At 38.4% G+C, this 21,391-nt stretch overlaps 1 protein-coding gene across 1 annotated transcript in view; it reads right to left on the reverse strand.

Moving 5' to 3' along the window:
* Positions 1-11,058: 11,058 nt before the first annotated feature.
* vipr1b (vasoactive intestinal peptide receptor 1b) overlaps positions 11,059-21,391 on the reverse strand; it is a 39,392-nt gene continuing 29,059 nt past the window's right edge. The window contains exons 7-13 of the mRNA XM_020646613.3: positions 18,036-18,189; positions 17,848-17,908; positions 17,663-17,735; positions 16,672-16,763; positions 15,983-16,112; positions 15,453-15,494; positions 11,059-13,907 (exon numbers count right to left, since the gene is read on the reverse strand). Coding sequence (XP_020502269.1) covers positions 13,716-13,907; positions 15,453-15,494; positions 15,983-16,112; positions 16,672-16,763; positions 17,663-17,735; positions 17,848-17,908; positions 18,036-18,189 — 744 coding nt within the window. The 3' untranslated portion in view covers positions 11,059-13,715. The remainder of the gene's footprint in view (positions 13,908-15,452; positions 15,495-15,982; positions 16,113-16,671; positions 16,764-17,662; positions 17,736-17,847; positions 17,909-18,035; positions 18,190-21,391) is intronic.

A 21,391-nucleotide genomic window follows, 5' to 3' on the forward strand; every position in this document is an offset into this window, starting at 1 on the left:
AACTTCCTGTAACCTTGAAAAGAAATCCTGAACAGCACTGAAAAAACTTCACTTAACTATTAAAATTCGGATTATTCAGACAGAAGAGGTCACAGGAGGTGAGAATGAAGCACTTAATGGTCTCATTAAGCAGCAAATTTTAGCATTTATAAAAGTCTCCACTTACTCCCCTTTACCTGCTGACCCTGTTTGACATCGATTACATGAAGTTTTAAACAGCTGGAGCGCTGACTGCTAGTCTGACTTCAATCAAGGTCACATTTCACCTTCTTATTTGACCATGTGTGATAGTCTCAACCAATCACAGTTTAAGAATAACTTTCAGAATAAATATTTACAGGTGTTTCAAACTTACATGCATTCTTATATGATCAACAGTTTGAAGCAGGAAAAATCTCATGTGAGAGGAACGTTGGGAAATTGTAAAAACGTTATGCATGCATTGAAATAATAGAATCTTTTCATGATATTTCAAAAAGGACATATGGAAATGAGAAGTGAATTTCCTGTGCCTGCCTTTCATCTTTCAGGTTAATGACTTGTACATAAAAAACTCGACCTGGCTTTTAAAAGAAGCTACATTAAAGAAGGCAGTCTTGTGCTAATGATGCGGAGGTTTCAGTATACAGTGCCACTCGTGTGTTTTTCAGATCTTTATGGTTTACAGTTACAGTTTAGGCTTAAAGGACAAAACCTGCATGGAGGCTAATGGATCACATCAATGGAGTATAAGGAACTACTAAGTATGAGGAGCCACAATAAAGAAAAAAAAACATCAGAGATTTCCAGAAAGAATAAATTTGTAATATTTTGAGAATAAAGTTGTTAGAGATCCAAGTCCTGATGTGAAAATAAGTCGTAATTTGACAAGGGTAAATTCATAATTTTATGAGAATAAAAAGGCTTTATTCTATTCTCTGGTAAGCCCATTTTATTTTGAAGGGAAATGTCAGAGGCGCAGCCAGTCACCTTCACTTTAATGAGGAATGTGGAGCATCTTATGTAATGTTATACTTTGGTAAAGTTTTCACAAATAACTGAATACTTAATCATTTGGCACATTGCACCATATAGTCACAAGTATCAGAACTCTGAAAAGATTTAGTGAGAAACTGAGTCCACTTCAGAGAAAGATGGTCTTATAGGCAGCCTTGTAATATCACAACATTTAAAAAAAAAAATGTATTCTATCGAGACCTTATTCTTAGCATCTGAGATTTTTTTTCTTCAACCTTCATACTCTGTGATAAAAAAGTACTAATTTCTGGGGGGGGGGGGTTTCAGCTTATCCAGGGGTTTGCATGTGTCTCAGTCATAACATTTATTAAAGCTCCACAGCATGGATCCCACTGATAGGATGATTCATTTTTCACACAAGGAAGCAACACCAGGGAAGAATGAGAACTAAATACAACAAGGAAATCTAAACTCTGAAAATCTACAAAATAAGAAACCATTTCATGACAAGAATAAGCAAAAAGCAAAGTTTTGATTGCACATTAACATTATTGTGAAATCCTCTTTTATATAAGGGGCCCCATGTAAGAAATCGATCACATTAAGATTTGAGAGGTTGTTGATTATATTTGACTTTATTTTCCTACAGACTTTTAGGGCATGTGACAAAAACAGTTGGGTACGAATGTGTTCACCCTGACTGTGGCTGCATCAAAACCCATAAAAAGCCATTAAGCTCTTATCTGATATTTAAATATTATGGCAGGATGTCTATTGGATTTCTCCCCAAGATTGTATTAAATTACTGAGCTGTCCTATATTCAATTTTCATCCTCTTCCTATCAATTAAGAATTAGTTTTACAGGAATACGCATTGACCTTTCATGGCCTTTAACCTTTGCCTATATTACTCACTCACTGCATTTTGCTATAAATAGGCTTCTGTGTAATGTCTAGAGACACCCATTAAACCCTCCCATAAACAAGGGACTCAACTTACATTTTTGATCACAGACAGAGTAATTAGCTGAGTAGCTTTCTGACTGTCAGCATTTTCCTGAACATCAAAAAAGGAAATGTGTTGTTGCAGCAGCCAGGAAACCAATACAACATGTCTCTAAGAGCTCCAAGTGGCATTATAGATCCACGGTGCCCTTAGCTCTGCTACAGTTCATCTTAATTAAAGCATCAGCCTCAGTGATTCTCATTTGCAGGGATTAACCTCTTTTATCCTAATTGGCAGGAGCTCCTGCAGATGAGAAGCTGGCCTCTATCCCTGAACAAATAGGCTTAACAGCATGGGTGGTCCTGCTCAAATGTTTATGGCTCACATTTCTATCGCTCGCAGTCTAGCGTGTCCTTTGCTCTTGCAAGTACACAAAACAGCCGCACTGTTGCTATTATTCATGTAAACGTTTGCCTTGTAACCTCTGGGTAGCAAAAAAAAAAAAAAACAACACAAAGAAAATGAATTTCACAGGTGATTTAATACTGTGTCTACTACCATTTTATTTGTGTTTTAAAGAAGATGATAATAACATGACACACGCTGAGCTTGTTCCTGCCTCTGTGGAATTTGTCACTGGCAGACAGCTGCTCACAGGCATGATACCGCCTCCACCTCAGTCACATATTTATAATAAATAGTTAGTTTAGAGCTTTCTTTTAAGTCTTGCAGAGTTAGAAATTGAAGGTTTAAGTCTGACAGTTGGGGCACTTGTCTAATTTAAATTTACATAAAGAGGTCAAGCCCAGATCACAGAAACACACCCAGAGATGATGTGTCACAGATGGTACAAAGGCAGTCTGGCATGTGGTGTGTGTCCCTAGCCTGTCTACAAAATGAGGATTTTCATTTATAGTTATGGTCTTGACTCGGTCACGATCCCTAAATGTCTTGATCTTGTCATGGTCTCGGAGCACTCTGGTCTTGAGTATGTCTTGGTCTCAGTTAGTGTGGTCTTGACTACAACACTACTGTTCTGAGCAGGGCTGAAATAGAGGGGTTCAAGGCAAGATAAGATACCGTATCAGAGTGGATTTTTTTACAAGAAACTTCACAGACATTCAGATTTATTCAGACTGGTTGAAAAGGAGTATAACGTGAACTTTAAAAAATATAAATTCCAAGTTGTATAGAAAAATAATGTGGCTGTAACACACTGCATGCCGTCAGCGAGATAATAAGCAAACGGGTTAGCAAGCTAGCAAAATGTAATGGAAATCAAAAAGTTCAAATAGACAGCCTAGCTTAAATCATTGATTGCTGAAAGTGGGTATATTGCTGAAATGGTTCATGTTTGAGACGCCTGGCCTATATAAAAATAGATAAAAACAGGTTTAAGTACATTCTTGAAAGAGTTATCGGAGTTCTGTGACTAAAAACATTCTTGGATAGCCTATATGGTCGAGCTGTTTCACTAAAATAAATGGCTAAATCCGTTAGCGTCGATCGGTGGACAAAGATTTATAGTTAAGGTTCATATGGTCGGCTAAATAGTTAAGACATAATACTGTGGCTTTAATTTTATTGGTTAATTCTTAAAACTGGCTACAACACAGTTAGCTAACATCAGTGGCTAAAATCATTAAGTTTAATGATCGAATATTAGCTAAAAAAGCTACTGTGTGGTATGCTGAACGCTGCTTAGCTATAAAACTATTGAATGGTGAATTAGCTGGGTGCAGGCTAGCTAAACGACTGACCGTTGAGTTTGTTTGCAGATTAAGCAGTTGAGTTTTGTTTGGAAAGAAAGTCAAAACAATGACTTAACAGGTAAAACAGTCTTTTGTTTTCTGGTAAATGGTTGAAATAGTTCGCTAATGTTTGTGGATAAATAGTGAGCTAATAATAAGTGAATAATTGTCATGGTGGTTGAAAAATAGAAACTGAACCCAAGTGCAGAATCAAATTAAAACTATTAATTTTAACAAAAAGGCAAAAGACCTACAAAAACTTACTTTCTTCAAAAAAAACAACAACAAAAAAACAGGGAGTCACAAGGACTGATACTGGGGAAACTCTGACAGCAACTGACACCTGACAAACAATGATCTGACAAAGAAGGGAAGAAACACAGAGACTAAATAGACACAGGGGTAATCAGACACTGGTGAGAATGACACAGGTGAAGACAATGAGGGCAATCACACTGGAGGGAAACACAGAGGCAGGAATAACACAGGACAAGAAACACTTAACACAAAATAAATCATGAAACATTGAAGACAAAGGACCTCAAGAATGTAACATCAAGACACGCCAGAACATGGAGAAACACTAAGATAACAGATTACAAAATAAAACAGAAAACACTAAAGATTAAACTAGGAAACATTAAAAGGACACAAAAGGAAGCAACAACAGGGAAGAAAGAGAACTAAATACAACAAGGAAATCTAAACTCTGAAAATCTACAAAATAAGAAACCAATTCATGACAAGAATAAGCAAAAAGCAAAGTTTTGATTGCACATTAACATTATTGTGAAATCCTCTTTTATATAAGGGGCCCCATGTAAGAAATCGATCACATTAAGATTTGAGAGGTTGTTGATTATATTTGACTTTATTTTCCTACAGACTTTTAGGGCATGTGACAAAAACAGTTGGGTACAAATGTGTTCACCCTGACTGTGGCTGCATCAAAACCCATAAAAAGCCATTAAGCTCTAATCTGATATTTAAATATGATGGCAAGATGTCTATTGGATTTCTCCCCAAGATTGTATTAAATTACTCTGAGCTGTCCTATATTCAATCAAGGTGAGTCACTCTGGCACCCACTCTGATCTATTTAATCTTGTCTCAGGTTCAGTGCCCATGCCAATTGCTGGCAGCCCACACTTTTGAGTGTCCATTAATTTTGCCTGCATCGTTCATCTCTTTTCCCCAAGGCCTACAGTTTACCCGTATCTCTGTGGAGGTCTCTCAATATTACAAATTTGAGATTAATAACCAAGAAAGTTCAGTCTGTGTTTTTTTTGTTTTTGTTTTTGTTTTTTACAACAGTGGGCATCAATAAATGTTGTCAGTTGTATTTGTGTACTTGAAAATGCATAAACAGGTGTTTTATTTTTTAATTTTTTAATTTTGCACTTTGGGGCATAACATCACAAGTCACATCATTACTTAGGCTATACACAGCATATCGTCACTGCAATAAAGTTGTTGTTTCTGTGAATAATCTGATGACATTATCATCTAGTTGAGGCTTGTTTTAGTATATTATTAACTTTCCTTTAAGCTCAGTTTTGGTCTCCACCATTTCTTGAGGTAATTATCTCACTCTATACCTTCAAAGAGTTCCCCAGCTGATTGATACACTGGTATAAGTATCTACAAAGTTTAATTAAAGACAGGATGACATTCTTTTAAGGGGGAATAAAACAGTTTTAACCCTGAAACCTTCACTTGTCTGAATTGTGGGCTTTCAACATTTTTATAGCGTATTTTCATAAACATGTCAGAAGTACTGGAAAAGCTTTTAAATGAGCAATATGCAATGTGTGTTGATTCTCCTTCAGACCTTGAGGCTATACAGCATGTCCCTTATGCTTATTAGGATGTTCAACAGTTCATAGTCTCTGATGTTCTCTGCTCACTGAACAATTCATACAATCCTAAACCAAAGAAAAATCAAATGATAAACTAAATTACAACATAGAGGAACATGTTTTCTTGCCTCAAGAGTATTTCTGACGGTAAAGTCTTGAAAATGACTGGCTGAAATGAAAACAGTTCATTTGATAGATGTAATGTTCAAAATTGGACTTTTAGATTTGGAACAGCAGAAGAAAAACACTCACAGAAAGAAACAAATCCAAATCCTACTCTGCAAGCCTTTCCACCCAAGATTTAGAGGCAACACTGCTTAAAAAGTCTAAAAAGCTAAACATTTCACAGAAGAACTTTTCAACCACGTAGTGATGAACCGAACCGTTTCTTTGTTCTGATGTTTGAAGTTAAACATGCTAGTGTCCTGTACATGTGTTTGTCTTGATGTGACATGACTGTGGTTCATGTTTCATGTTCTGCAGAAACAGGAACCTGGAAACCAGTTTTTAAACTGAGTCAGGCCCGCTAAACTGCAACTTAATGTTACTTTCAAACTTTCCTGTATAATAAATGGAAAAAAAAATTGAATATATCCTTAAAGAAAGTACATAATTCAATGATATATTTCTTTTGCATGTATCCAATTATTCCCACTCTTCTGAAACTCAGTGAACACAGAGATAGTCTGAAATTGACTCTGCTATCAGTCCAAAAGTAGCTGCTCCTTCAAGAGCTATCTATGACGCTGCAAGCTCCAGAATGAAAACATTAGTGAGAGAGACAAACGGATGAAAGCAAAGTCAAGGTTATTTTCAGACGCCTGTCCACCATCTTAATTTCAGACTTAGTCATGCTTCTAAACATGCATTTTATTCATTGAAGTCCAGTGGAATTATTATTTCACTATGAGCTTTAGTCAGTGGAGCCGCTACATTTAATATACGTCTACCTCACAGATAGAATAGGCCTATAAAGCTGCATATGCTATGCACTTGGACTTTGAAAGGGATTGAATAATGCACATGCTAATTTTTGCACAGACAGATTTTTTCTGTCATTATTTCTGTTTGATTTATTAAAAAATCATTATGCATAAATATTAGGGCTGTAAGTTTTCTCAGTGTCCCCTGTAGAAGAATGTAAGTACACTGCTGAATCTTTGCACTCTTTAGTTTTTGATCCATGACGAGCTCCTTTTTCCGTGGTGAAGTTAACCTTTGATCTCCCAGAAAGTCCTTTATTTTGAAAACTTAATTTCAAAATAAAAGCAGGGTTGAAAAGTTATCTCAAGGCACTCTACAAAAGAGCAGTGCTAGACCTACTCTCTGATATATCAATTAGAAACACACAAATGCATACAACATGATGAAGCACTTGACAATATTAGGAATTAAAAACTTCCTTTTAAAAGTCCAAAGCTTGAGCAGAGATAGACTAATAGGTGTACAGTCCGTGGGCATCGCTGTGGGCCAAATTGTGGGATAGAGGGAAAGTCAGAAATAGAGAGAGAATAGGGCTACAGATAAACAAACTGAGAGACAAACAGGCATTTGATGTTTGCACATTTACACAGATAGGAATGAGGTTTCATTTTAAGGCTAATCAACAATCGCTGTTCTTTCCTTTTCTTTACAACACACACTACCAGCTTCAAACACCAAGCGAGCATTCTCCCTGCCAAACCAGCCCAGACCTAAATACAATGCAGTCACTTCACCCAGTCCAGGCGGCACTTTGTAATCACCACACGACTCATATTTTCCCACCAACTGAATTATGTATTCATGTCAACGGCAAGATCAAGCATCCTGTCATTGTGTAAATGCGCTAGAACAATTTCCCTGAGCTTGTTTACACCCCGGTTAAACATGAATCAAAGAGCGTGGCGTAACTTTCTTCTATAGTCTGTGTTGGAGATGACAGATCACTTAAATGCTGATTGTAAGTGCACACATTAGAGGAATGGCGCTCTAATGAAGTGTGTTGCGCATTCATCACGACTGAGCGTACAACAATGCACTATTAGGAGCGAGGAACTTAAGTAAAAATAACATCTCTATGAAGCTGCTTTCAATAACTGATTTTTTTCCTCTCTTTTTTTTTGGTTCTTTTGGGCAAAGTGGGACTGGATGAATCCAACTGAAAACACAGGCGCCATAAAGTCGTTGCATCTGAATTAAATGAAAAACCAGTGGGTTCTTTTCAGTGTACAGCGGGGTATTTTAAATCCCAGTGATATTCTATCGTACTAAATACTCTTTTAATACTTCACCATATAGCACAAAGTTTGTCTATATTTGTTGGTTGAGCACTTTAAGTCCATGCTTCTTTTGTTCTTACATACCAGCTGACATTGGATAGAAGTCAACTTCCCAAAGTCTACAATTTTCATGAAGTTCAAGGTAATACTTTATACATTCTCTGTGAAATGCAAATGTGAAGATAAAAACTGACTCGGATATATCCCAGCTAACCCAACACTGTTTCTCTCTGCAGTGAAGTATTAACTGAACAGGTACGGGAGCAAATCCAGACCACAAAGGTCATGAAATGAATGATTTATTCCTCTAGCTCTGCCTGTGAAAAGTGGGAAAATCCTCTGATGTAACCAAATCTAAGTGTCCAAAACATAATCTGATGGCAGAATATGCAACATCCAGAATTTGTATGTCTTTGCTCTGCATTTTCAAACACATGGGCCATGAGGTTTTCAACACTTAAAAATCCCTCGATTTACAATCATTACAGTTTCTATGAATAGTTAATCATATAATATGCATTATGCTCATTCCCACCTCAAGCGGAAAAAGAAGTTCAGTTTAAAGAGCAGCCGGTGGGGAAAAGCAGGCATGACAGGGTGTGTTTGTTAATCTGTTTAACGCAAACACAGCTTTGACCTGGCTAAATTCACTCTTCTGAGCTCACACATGAAGAGCTCGGCTGCTTTCAAAAGCAGTGAGTGAACGTGTAAACCCCATGGACCATATGGATTCACTCAAATATATATTTTTTTATCACCTCAAAGCAGACTCCGGGGGTCAGTCATACCTTTAAAATACTGTCACTGAAGAGACAGTGGAACTGAGAGGAGCTAAGACGAGAGTTTGCTTTGATATCTGACCTGTCAAAGATTGATTTAGAGCTTTTTTATTCCGTGGATCAAGAAGCATTTAAATTCTTATTAAAAGCACTAAAACACTTTAAAGTTAAAATCTAGCTTTATGAAGCTCAGCGTAAGTTGAAGCAGGAGGACTGTTGCATTGTCGTTCATACATCAGTCATCATTCATTCATGTCACTCCCTCTCTTCCTCTCCCTCTAAATTACTGCTCAGGTGATCAGCTGAAGAGGGGCGTTTACTCTCTAAGTACTTAACCAATCAGATTCGGCCAAGGCCTCGATGGACCAACTATCCTGTTGCGGTAATCAATCAAGAATCTGCTCCTCTCTTTCCCTGTCGGTTTGTCACTTCAGTTTGATCGATGTGACCCACCTTCTCCCCAGTCACTTCCATTCCACCTCAACAGTGTCCAGGTCCAGCTCCTTAGAAGTCCACTCCTCTTCACATCCTGCATACTTCATCACCACCACCAGCGTGTAGACATTGCATTGCACATTTTCTCTTTTCCAAACTTGTAAATGAAATAGTTGTTCATTCATGGGTAGGTCTCTCCTGATTGAAACCCTCAGGCTAAAAGGTCTCTTTTACAGCTTTCTATTCATGACTTCAATGTTTGAGCTGTGGAGCTGAGGCTAATATCAAAATTTGAATACTTCATTCTTTTTAAGCTCATGCGTATTACAGGTCAAATCCAGTCTAACCTTCAAAGTAAAGCTAGCAGTCAGATTTTAGCACATCATGTCCCACTCAATTAAACGTACACTCACCATTTGCTTCACTTGCTCTAAGTGAAGCAAATGGCAACAAAACTTTCTTTTTAAATACTTTTTTTCAATCCAAAACTTTTCAGAGCAAATTTTAAAATAATTTGCAATATATTCACATTTACAATCAGAGTTTCATTTCAGATTCCCATTATTGTTGCAATGTGTTTACATGATGTTGTAACTACACCGATATGGCAATTGTCATTTCTGTTATTCATGTTTTACTTGGTACATGTAGGTTATTCATTCATTATTCTGTACAGAAAGAACCTTAAATCACTCACATCAATTTGCAGAAGAATGACAATAATTCTCACGGGGGATTTTGGGTTAAAAACAACTCTCAAAGTGTATAGAAAAAAAGCACTGAAACTGAAAGGTCATTTAAATGTCCAAGCGGTTTGTTGTGTTTCCTAGCCCAGCGAATCTCCAGACCTGGGACAAGAGTTTTTGCCCTGGTTAGGGTTCACTGGAGCACATCCTGATCAGCTGCCCACAAGCTCTTGGAGAGGGCCGCTACAGCTGGCAGCATTGACCAGGTGCTCAAAGCAGTGGCAGAAGCCGTCTCCAGAGCAGTGACTAACAACAACATTTGTCAGACCTGCAGAGCAACCACAGCAAAAGAGTACCAGCAGCCGGCCTGCTCACATCTGCATCGGACTTTGAGCTATATGAGTTGACTTGGGCAGGCAGCTCAAGAATCCAGACCATGTTACCTCACCTTCAGATGCTGCCACCAGATGCTTACATCGGTCTTTTCCCAGCAGGTCCCCTGGGACATGCATCGAAGAGGCGAATCAGCGCAAGCTGCTCAAAAACCAGTAGCTGTTAGGGCAGTGCCGGATGAGGGGCTGGAAAGCTTTCTGCGAGCCTGTCGAGGTGGGATGTAGAGGCTTTGCAGGCTACACATTGTGCAAGGTCTTTACATCGCAGAAGCTGCCAAATGGAGAGCTATCAAGACCAACATGCAGAGAGGGCCTTGAGGTGGCTTTGGATCATGAGGTCATCAACCCTGATCAACCCTGCCTGGGTCACCCCCTGAGATAGGATGTCTGATGTTGTGAGACCCCTAACACCTGTTATATTCAGGATACATCACTGATGATGTGTCCCAGTGCATCCTCGGATGTTTCTTCAAACCAAATGATGTAAAAAAGAACTGCTCCAGCAGCATCTCCAGCAGCTCATATTGAAGTGGAAGCAATTCATTTGAAAGAAGTATTTTAAACTATTGAGCTGTTGAAAACACACTGTTTCTCAAAGAACTTTGTGTGCTTCTTTCTGGTATTACACTTAAATATAGCTGGAAGATCGAGCCGTATGCCTGCATGCACAGACATCTGATCTACTATTCATTGAAAAAAAAGGCAATTTCAAATGACTGATTGCAACTTGTTGAATAGTTTTCCACCAACAGGGATTAGCATATTTGCACAAACAAGTTGAATCTACAGTTTAGATTAGCTCCTCTGGGGGTGACATGAAACATGAATCAGCATAAGGCCGTGCCCTCGTCAAGCTGCAAAAAGCACTTATGAAAATAAGCCTCATTTGAGCAACAATATGTTTCCTGTAGCTGTCAGTGAGGACAAAATTGTTCTCTTTGTGCGGAAAGTCTTAGAGCATGACCTCACTGTATAAAATCAAACTTCCACCATTTAGTATGTCTCTCATTTATTTCAAACAGGTTGAGCGTAACATGACAACATTTTATGGCAAGTTGAATTCCTGTCAAGAAAACAATCTTTACATACACTGTACAGCAAATGACTTACAATAATAATAATAATAATAATAATAATAATAACAGTACACAAAAGAAGTCATATCAAATCAAGAGGTGGGTTTTTTTGTAGACATCTCTGAACTTACAACTATAAATACTCGCCATACATTTGAAGCTTCACAATGCAGTGCATTGCCTGAGTGTTCTGCCCACTGAAGACAAACCATAATATTCAACTCTTCAACCTTCAATGTACACAACACAATGTCCAGTTCACAAAAAAAACTATATTATATAAAGTCTACTTTAATACAGAATACTTACTGTAAGCACACAGAAGAATCATCGTCCAACTTTTTTATAAAGTATCATTGATACAAAGATAATCATGCGAGGTCACCAGAACACGGTCAAATAACATCAAGCAACACTTGTGACTTTAAAAAAAAACTCTGTACATTTTTGTTGTTGTTGGTATGTACAAATCTATTTACATTCATGGTTATTGGAGGTAAATTAGCAAATTCACAGAATAACATTTAACGTCACTGACAAGAGAAGGCAGACGAGAAACAATGTAATGAGATCTAATGGAAGTGAATTCTGATACCTGAATGTTACATGTGTAGCTACAGTTGCTAGTCAGCAGAGCAAAATGACGTGAAACTGGCGAAGCAGCTTTCCAAAGATTACAAAATATTGAAATGAAAAAACAAACGTTTTATTAAGAAGGAAAGTAGCAGGTTTACAGCGTTACTATATCGTGTGCGGGATAAGCTAGTTTTGTCATCAGAGGAATGTAATTTAAGGTGTATCAATTAGTACATTTTCTATATATGCAGGTGGATTAATAACTTCATTAAAGAGTCGTGCTAGCTGTTTCCACTGGCTGTAGGTCTTTATGCTAAGCTAAGCTAACTGGGAGCTGACAAAGACAGCTATGAGAGCAATCCTTACATTCATCACTCCAGCAGAAAGTGAATATGTTTTTAGCCCACCAACAAAACATTCCATATTAAAGGCCTTCAGAGGTTATTATGTACTGTTGTTTATTTCCCCATGATATCACATGGTGGGTCAGACCCTTTAAACCAGCACTGGTGTGGCTGAGTTTACTCTTTCTTCCCAGGTAGAGCTGGTCTTGTGGATGTCAACACTTCGATGCACATGCAGTTGACTTCCAAGTCTCAACCTGTAAGCATTAAAAGCACAGTGACAGCATTGTTGTGACATGGCCAGTCATCCCTGTCACCTTGCTTTTTTTTCCCCTATCAAATCCAAAAGACTCGACTGACTTATCAGGTTCAAACTCCTCTGGTGGAGAAGATTAAACCTGACAAGTCACTGGAGATTTCAGCAAATATTTACGATTTAGGAGTTCAAGCTCCAGTCAGTCTCCCACAGCATCAACAATAAAGCTTATCTGCAGTGTAATGCAGTGCCTCTATTTAACTGTTAACTAAAGCCACAGATTGCTACATAAACAAGCTCATACAAGAGAATTGAATGTTCCTGGCAATGCTCTAAATCCCACATGTTGCAACAACAAGAACAAACAACAATTACAGAGACGCATTACTTATATTACTGCCACTACACAATCGCTCTGGCAGGACAATCAACAGCAATTAATTTTCTATACACTGTATATTTGTCTGTTCAGTGTTAAATGACTCCTTCCATGTTAATGTAAACATTCAGAGACTGGATTGCTTCAAGGTATTTCCTCTCCGGGGTTACTGTGCAGCCCGAGAGCCAGCAGTGATTTGATTGAAAGTATCACTTCAAAGAACACTGAAAGCAGCAGCTCACAAGATTGTGGAACAAAACTGCATGAGCAAAAAAAAAAAAAAAAAAACATCAACTCTGTTACCAGCTCAGAGTCAAACAAAACAAGAGGGAACTGAACTGATAAAGGGAAGTCTCTCATGAGGGTGCAGAAAAGGACACATCTCCAAACCATGTCACTGTGAATCAGCAACACACTGGTCTTCTAGTCTGAAGTCCCAAACTGTTTGGCTTTTCTCGTCTTCCTACAGAGTGAAGAAATTGACATTTTGCACACTGTTTTGTTTGTTTACATTCTTTTATGTTGCCTATATTAGCTTTTTTTCTAACAAAAGATAAACTGCTCTTTTTCTCCTACATGCTGTGTCTTTGCACCAGCCATGGTGCTGAATGAATCCACTAAGTGATGTTTAATCGTTCATAATTAAATCAGGTTAAAGGTCTGCTGGTGGAGTACACATGTGGACCCCTCCTCCAAACTCCATTGATATGTGACATGTTGCTCTGCCCAGTGTCTGAGAACACACAGGGAACCGATGTACAATTGATCAAATGATCCATGATGATATGACCCATGAGTTCACCTGTATATGTGCAATGAATCATCAAATTCAACGACAGAAAATGATTGTTTTCATTCAAATGTGCACATACCTGCAAACACATGCTTAAAGAGCATGATAACCTGCTGATAATGGAGTGTGTGAGTGTGTGTTTTATGTCCTTAAGCCTAAGTATGCTTCATCTTTTCCACTTATAGTTTGGCACGAGAGTGGGTATGTCCTAATCACGGTGTGTTTTTATATGCTGGACAGGTCGTCGTGACATGAGGATGAGCAGCGGCGTGTTTTGGGGCTGCAGCGCGTCAACATGGTTATCTGGGTGCTGAAGTTGTTGCTGCTGCCGATGGATGGATGCTGGTATTTGGTGTCCGAGCGCATGTATCTCTGCAGGTGCCATCTCCGCCACTTCCTCTTGATCTCTCCTTGGACCTTTAATGTAATAGGAGAAAAAAAACCCTCTGAGATGCAGTCCTGATGTTTCCTGCAACTCTGATCAGAGTGCAGAGCAACATGGTTATCTTATGTAACAGCTTTACTGTTAATGAGATCTTTAAACTCCCAAACATAACATAAGCAACAGCTATAGCCAACTAGATACAACACGTAATATATTCTACAATTCACTGAGCAGACGCTTTTATCCAAAGCGACGTACATCAGACAGTAAGTACAACACAAGCAAGGATCTAAAAAGATGGGAACAATGTCAGTAAGAGCAAACGATCATCTTTGAGTCCGATTGGACACACAGGTGCTGACAGGCATTGCAGAGAGGCAAAGCACAACATTGAGGGCAGTTCTTGAGAGCTCTAATCAGTATAGAATAGATGGGGAAAAAAATAACAAAATAATGAAAATGAATTCTATTTTTGTATTTCAATTTTGTTGGGTCATCATAAAGTTTTAAATACCCAGGGATTTGATTCATATTGTCAGGGATCATTGGAGCTCTAAACACAGCACATACAATGAAGAAATAGTCCATGACACTGCTCTAAATATAGGATGTACTGATTCAACTAACTATTCAACTTTTAATAACGTTATTACTGAGCTAACTCCTTGTCTAATAAAAAAAATGATAAAAAATTGATAATCACCAACTTTTTCTATTTAGTTTCGTGTACATGTGTGAAAAGTACCGCAATTTCTGTTTGTTTTTTCTGTATAACATCTCATGTGTTTCGCTGCAACTTAATATTTTGCATCAATATTGAACTTGATTACAAGACAATGAACCATCCTTTTTTATATTTAATTCATACTTTGGTCTTTTTTGCCTTTATTGTTAGGACAGTGATGATTGACAGGAAATACAGCAAAGAGAGGTAGGATGAAATGCAGGGCCGAGGGTTGGAATCTAACCAGGGGCTTTTGCATGGAGGACTGTCAACCTTTGCAAACTGTGCTTGAGCCGCCATATATTGTTCTAGACTAGAGCATGCATTCATTTAACAGCTTTATTATACTTCGGCACTGAGACTTAACATTTCACAAAGGACACCTGAAAATTGCAGCAGATTAAAATTCATGCAGCATAGTGTAAAGGCTTGCCATCCAGCCCATATCCGGGATTCAATCTGGCACAGCTCCGGGAACATAACTAATGCGTCCACAGAGAGACTCTGTAGACATGACTGAATATCTCCCTGCCCAAAAGGCAGCCCTCCCACCCTGCAGGCAGAGCGCAGGAAAAAAAAAAAATGCCATGGGGAGGTCCAGGGGTGGAGAGACAGCCTGGCCGCCTAGCAATGATGACTCACAATCACATTTCCACCCACCTTTTTCAGGACTGAGTGTGAATGTAAATCATTTACCATTGGCGACAGAAAAAATACAGATTGACAGCATTTTCTGAGAAGTACTACACGAGACAGTGAGCTATCTGTGAAGGGAAATCTTGTAATCTGAATGGTGTGTTTATACAAACAGTGTTTACATCCCCTGTGAAGGGGGTGGGGGGGGGAGACCTACCTCTCCGTTGAGGAAGCAGTAAAGGACCGCGACCACAAATCCCTATATGGAAGAAACACACAGAAAAGAGAGCATTAATGGTGTGGGTCATTAAGTTATTCTTTGTCTTTACAGCTAGTGCTTTTGTTTGATGAATTAACAAATCACATTGAAAACATAGCATATGTGGCTGGTTTATAAAAGAAAGACAGGGAGGAGGATGATGGGAGGAAGTTTCCAGACATGCTATTTGTCTGCATTCTCCTTCATTCCTGACTGTGCGATGGTATGAAATAACTGCAGGTTTTACAACAGTAACACTGTCACTGATTCAGCCCACAAAGTGCCTGGAGACCTGCCACAATTTTCTGCAAGGGGTTTCTTCAATAAAGACAATCAAAGGTCTTGGCTGACAGGTTGCCAAATCATTACTGGTAGAGGTTCAATTTAAAAGTGAAAAAAAAACCGTGTTGAAGTTCTTCTCATCTTTGAGGAAACCATTTCACAAGGCACTGAATTCAAACTTTTGTTCATAAATGCTGACATCATACCTGAAATGACCCGAGAATCAAGTCAAAAACTAGCCGTAGCTCAGTCTTCACCTGCTCGGGGATGAATGCAAACACGATAAAATTGATGCCAAACAAAGGAATCAAAAGCAGCGTTGATTTCGCCAGTCTCCTACAACGACAAAGCAAAAAAAACAGATTCACATGTCTCCCTCCTCTGAAACCAATTTTCACTCTTTCTCTATACGCTGATAATGGAATGCAACTGCTGAGTACTTTTCATTTCACATTTCAGCACAGAGGACCAGAAATTTGCAACAAAAAAAAAACACCTTTCATGAGATGCTCTCCATTACAGGACAAAATCATACACTGAGCTCTGCAATATATCTCTGTGTACACCGTGTCTTTCTTTACTGAGGTCCAAAAGGATTTTATCACTCTGAGTTAAAGTTTAAATTGCTTAGGAACTTGAAGAACTACAGAAACATTCAATTTTACATCACCAGTTGAAACCACAGGACAAATACAGTCTCTGCTTTCTGTGCTTTTTCAAGATCATCTTTGTTTACAATTTTAATACACAAAACTTTATAAAGAATATGGACCAAATTGAATCCCCTGCAGAGAGGTTTTTCCTATCACTCTTATAAGAAATTATTATATCTCATCGTATCTTTCATCTCAATTAAAAACCATTTAGAATATAAATAACAGGAATTTATACTCACGAGTACTGGTTGGACTCATTTCTTCCAATATCTGGACAGTTGATTTTCTGACGAAGTATTCTTATAATGCAGATAAACAGTATAAAGTTCATCTGTGGAGGAAAGGAACAATATCAGGTGCATTTCCCTGATATAAAACAATAGAACCAGCCTTGCTCGAAATTAGCTTCAACATGTTTTCAGTGTTTGATCTGATGAATGTAAAGGAATGTTTCACAAATGCTTCTCATAACAGAGTCCTGCTGTTGTGTTTCTTCTTGCACGATTGGATTATTTTGCTCGCCCACAGGAAAATGAGCATCTCCAAATACTAAATTTGTGTCAGACCCCTGAAAGGGCTACACATTTAAACCCCCACTCACATCACTCAGCTGCTAGAGAGAGAAAAAGACGGGTGACAAGGAGACGGACAAGAAGATATGACAGCCGAGCTGCTGATCCTGATCTTAATCTGAAGGAACACGAGAGAAAAACAAAACATGCTGTGCTAAGAAATGCTGCCAAGAGCAGGACAGAGCTGGGAAGAGGCCTTAGGGCCAACATTATCTCAGAATTGTCCATTTTGGGCATCACTTTAAATTCAAATGTTATAAAAAGTAGAAAGTTATTTGTTATAACTATAATGAAAATGTAGATTAGGGACCCTTTGATTCATTAATATGTCGTTTAGTTGAATAAAGAACCATTCTTCAGTTATGCTTGCAGTTCATTGAGCATGTAGCACTGCAGCGCCTAGAGTTTACTAACACAGTAAACTAAAATGCTCTATGCTAACTCCCGAGGTTGGTATGTCCTGTGTTGAGGACATACCAACCTCTCAGTGGTGTTGACATACATTATGAATTTTAAAAAGAGTTTAAAGGCTTCATGTTAAATACTACACTGAATATGACTGATGTTATTCTGTGATTACTTGTGCTGTGGAAAAAACTGACTTCAGATGTTGACAAACTGGAATTGTTGAAAAAGTACTCAAAGCTTGTAAACCAACCAGGATTGATGCCAAAATAGGCGTTTTAATGATCCACCAGAAGACATCAGTGTTCTCGATAATATCCCAGCACCTGTGGCAGCGTGAAAAACAATAGTCGCCTTAAAGATGCAGCAAATCAGGGACTAATTAGAGATTTTATCCTCGCCTCTAGTCTGGCAGTCCCGTGTTTTTTTTTATCTTACCCCACGTCGTTATAATAAGCTTTGGCGATGCTCCAAGCTGTGATGAAAACAGTGGGACCACCTTGGGACAAAAACAGATATAAAAGTGTGCATTAAAGTAACTATTGTATCCCTTAGGTCTCACAACCTTAGTCATCAGAGGAGCATGAAAGAGGAATATAAAAGGTACATGAGGAAGAGGTTCTCACCCCAGCCGATCAAGATGTAGGCCCAGAAGTACTTCCTCTCAGAGAAGAAAGAAACAGCCAACAGAGCGTGAAGATAAAGACCTTCCACCAGCAGCCAGAAGAAACTGGCCATTATGCAGTACTGGAAGAACACAATTACTACTTTGCAGCCAACCTGATGATGGACACAGAGCACAAAAGGGATGAATGTCACAGTGCTCTCAATGGATACTGTATATGTCGAACAAGAAGATTACCATCTTTTGAGGGTGCAGTTTGATTTCCTATAGAAGCAGAACTGCAGCAACAACAATTAGAAAAATGGAAAAATGCACTTATTGATTTTCTTTTCTTAAGGGGCGAAGGCTGTCTGTATTCAGAAGTGTTTTTGCTTTGGGATTTGGCCATACATGCGACAACACAATGCATACATTTGCATGAGTTCCTGTCACTTTACCACGAGAGCACCGTTAACTCTGCGGTCCCATGGGGCCAGGGCAACACGCGTTGAGCTGACAAGCATTCCAATTACAGGTTAATCACACCCAGAACACCTCTTTGTCCTCAGTGAATAGAAAACCCTGACGGGCTGATTGTAGCGTGATATAAAAAGGTTAATCTTCATATTAAAATAAGTCATTTAATGGGCATATATTAGATGTTTTATTGTCTTTAATGAGTCTAACAGTATAAATGTCTCCAAAGCCATTCCATGACTCAGCCTGAATAATATGTCATCAAGTACAAAAGTGGAATATGATTTGAACATGCTGAGTGTCTTTAAAAAAAAACTGAATTCCTTAAACTGATGCATCTGGATACAATTAATGTCAATTAGAAGATTTTCATCAGTACCACTACACAAGCGTCCCCTTATATAAAGTGTTTAATGGATTTTTATTGGTTTATAAATAATTGAATTCTTTAAAGGTCAGTTTTAACGATTAAGAAGAACATCCTCTGGGCTGTTTGGTTATCTTCCTACGTATCAAAACAACAACTTACATTTACATCTGCAGACGTTGCTTATAATAAAACGTTGATTGATGTCTTAACACTTGCGATTAGTGTTTTTTCCTGTTGGCTGTGAGAAACTCATTATTGCTTCATCTATTATGAATCCTAACTTGATGTTTGGAATATTTTATTGATGTCTTATAAACATTTGTAACCGCATATTTTACAGCTTATTAAACAGTGACGGGCTCAGCACCACAGCTCCTTTCACTAATGAAATCGAATGACTCTGAACTTCATCCCAGATGTAAATCAGTATCATAATTCATATGTTGCTGTAGACTTTGTCACAATTATTAGCCAGAGCCTGTTAATAAGCACTTATTCATAAAGTAAACCGACTACAGCAGCCAAAAGAGAAGTTTCAAAGTAGTTGAATGAGAGGTGGTGATGTACTCCACATGACAAATATGGAAACCCTCAATCATGAATGAATGAATTAAACTTTGAGTTAACATATCAGATTTCAGGGCAGAATTGTTTGAGTGTGTTGAAAGATTATAAAACTATAATTTTAGGACAGGTTTGCTTATCCGAGTGCTTTTAGCGTCATTAGTGTTTGTTAATTTTTTTACTCTTTAATGTAAAACTCGCTTCATATGATGGTAAACTGGAGTCTAATCTACTTTTGTTTCAGGGATAAAAAAAATATAAACAGTGAGAAAATCTTGATCTAAAGATTTATGGTGCGTTTCATTTACCTCAGAAGTCGGAGCTGGGAATTACTTCACCCCCGAGTTGACCGCGTTACAGTTACGAGTTGGCAACAAGTGGAACAAGCAACATGAACGCCTCCAGTAGTACCTGTGGTTTGTTAGCACCAGCCGATAACACAATACGTGATAGATTGCAGGCAAAAGCAACAAAACAACATGTCCCATAATATAATTTTTACAATGCTATTGGTTTAATCGATTTAATTACAAAAGAAAAATAAAACGTGGTTGGCAATAAACACGAACGCATAGCTGTAACTTTACTGTTGATGCACATAGCAGCCATGTTGGATTTTAACTTGGGCCACTGAAGTTCCTCCGAGTTTCTGAGTCATTATTCCGACTTCAGCGGGCGTTCCTGATGATTCATCAGACTGGCAACTCAGAATTTCCGACTTCTGAGATCAAATGGAATGCACCATTAAACTCTTTTTACTTCTAACTTCTTGACTTCCAACTAATTTACAACACATAAATAAACAACGTTAATCCATTGGTTCCATCCATATATGCTAACTTCTCATTCTTATTTTGTTCAACTTTATCATTTCTGAAGAATTTCAGAGTCTTTATCAAACTGCGTTCAGTGCAACATAAACTATATTTTGTGCTATCAAAGGCAGAAGATAAAATGGAAGCTCAATCTCTATCCCACCAATGGAAGAAAAACCTAAAATATGCAGAAGTTAAACAGACAAGAGAGGGTTTCTGAAACAACCTGGTAGGATAACACAATCGGCTGTACTCTGGTTGTGCCGAGCGTTTATAGCATCCATGCTGCAAGAATCTCAAATACACGTACACGGTTGATTTTTCTAATGTTTTGGGTGGGCTTAGATGATGTCTTTGGCTCTCTCACAGCCTGTAATTCATTGTGCTCTCACTGTGTAGGTCCGAGGTTAGCCACAAACAAGCCGTTTTGGGACGAGCACCCCAGAGATCCTGCAGGGAGGGCATCACTCAGAGAAAAATCAATACCATGCCCATTAAAAAATGACCCTGTGAGAGTGAATGTGTTCAGAACTTCAGCAGCTGTGGCACATATGAGAGATGGGATGAATAGGGAAGCAGGTGAAAAGCACACAGTGTTGTTAGGAATGGTCTGAAGCACATCATGGACATTTCTTACATTTCGAGGACAGAGTGGTGAAGAATGAGAAAATAAACAAAACAGTGTGAATATGAATGCGGCTAAAAAAAAAAAAAAAACTGCAACTACAAACTGAGCTCAACCCACAGACACTAAAGCAGGACAAACATCATGATGTAACAGCTAAAGTGCCTCCCCATATGTCTCATCAGGAAGTGCTAAAAATGACAGATGAGCAGACAAATGCTGCATGAATAATGAACTCAGGTGTACGAAGCCCGAGCCCCGGCAGAGGAGCAGGACTTCTTGTTACACGAGCTTCATGAATCATCGATGTAGACTGAAGAACCTCAAACTACTTCTCATTCACACTTTAGTGCAGAATATTTCAACGTTTTCCAGATGATACTGTGGGTCCTGTCAGATAATTTTTTTCCCAAAGGTACTATACTATTAAACTATACTATCAACACCTCTATTTTTTTTACATTTGTTCAAATCTATCCAAAGTTAGATCATGACACATTCAATTTAGAGCACATCTAAACGGGTTT

The sequence above is a fragment of the Labrus bergylta genome, chromosome 20 (assembly GCF_963930695.1).
Source record: "Labrus bergylta chromosome 20, fLabBer1.1, whole genome shotgun sequence".
Classification (NCBI taxonomy): domain Eukaryota; kingdom Metazoa; phylum Chordata; class Actinopteri; order Labriformes; family Labridae; genus Labrus; species Labrus bergylta.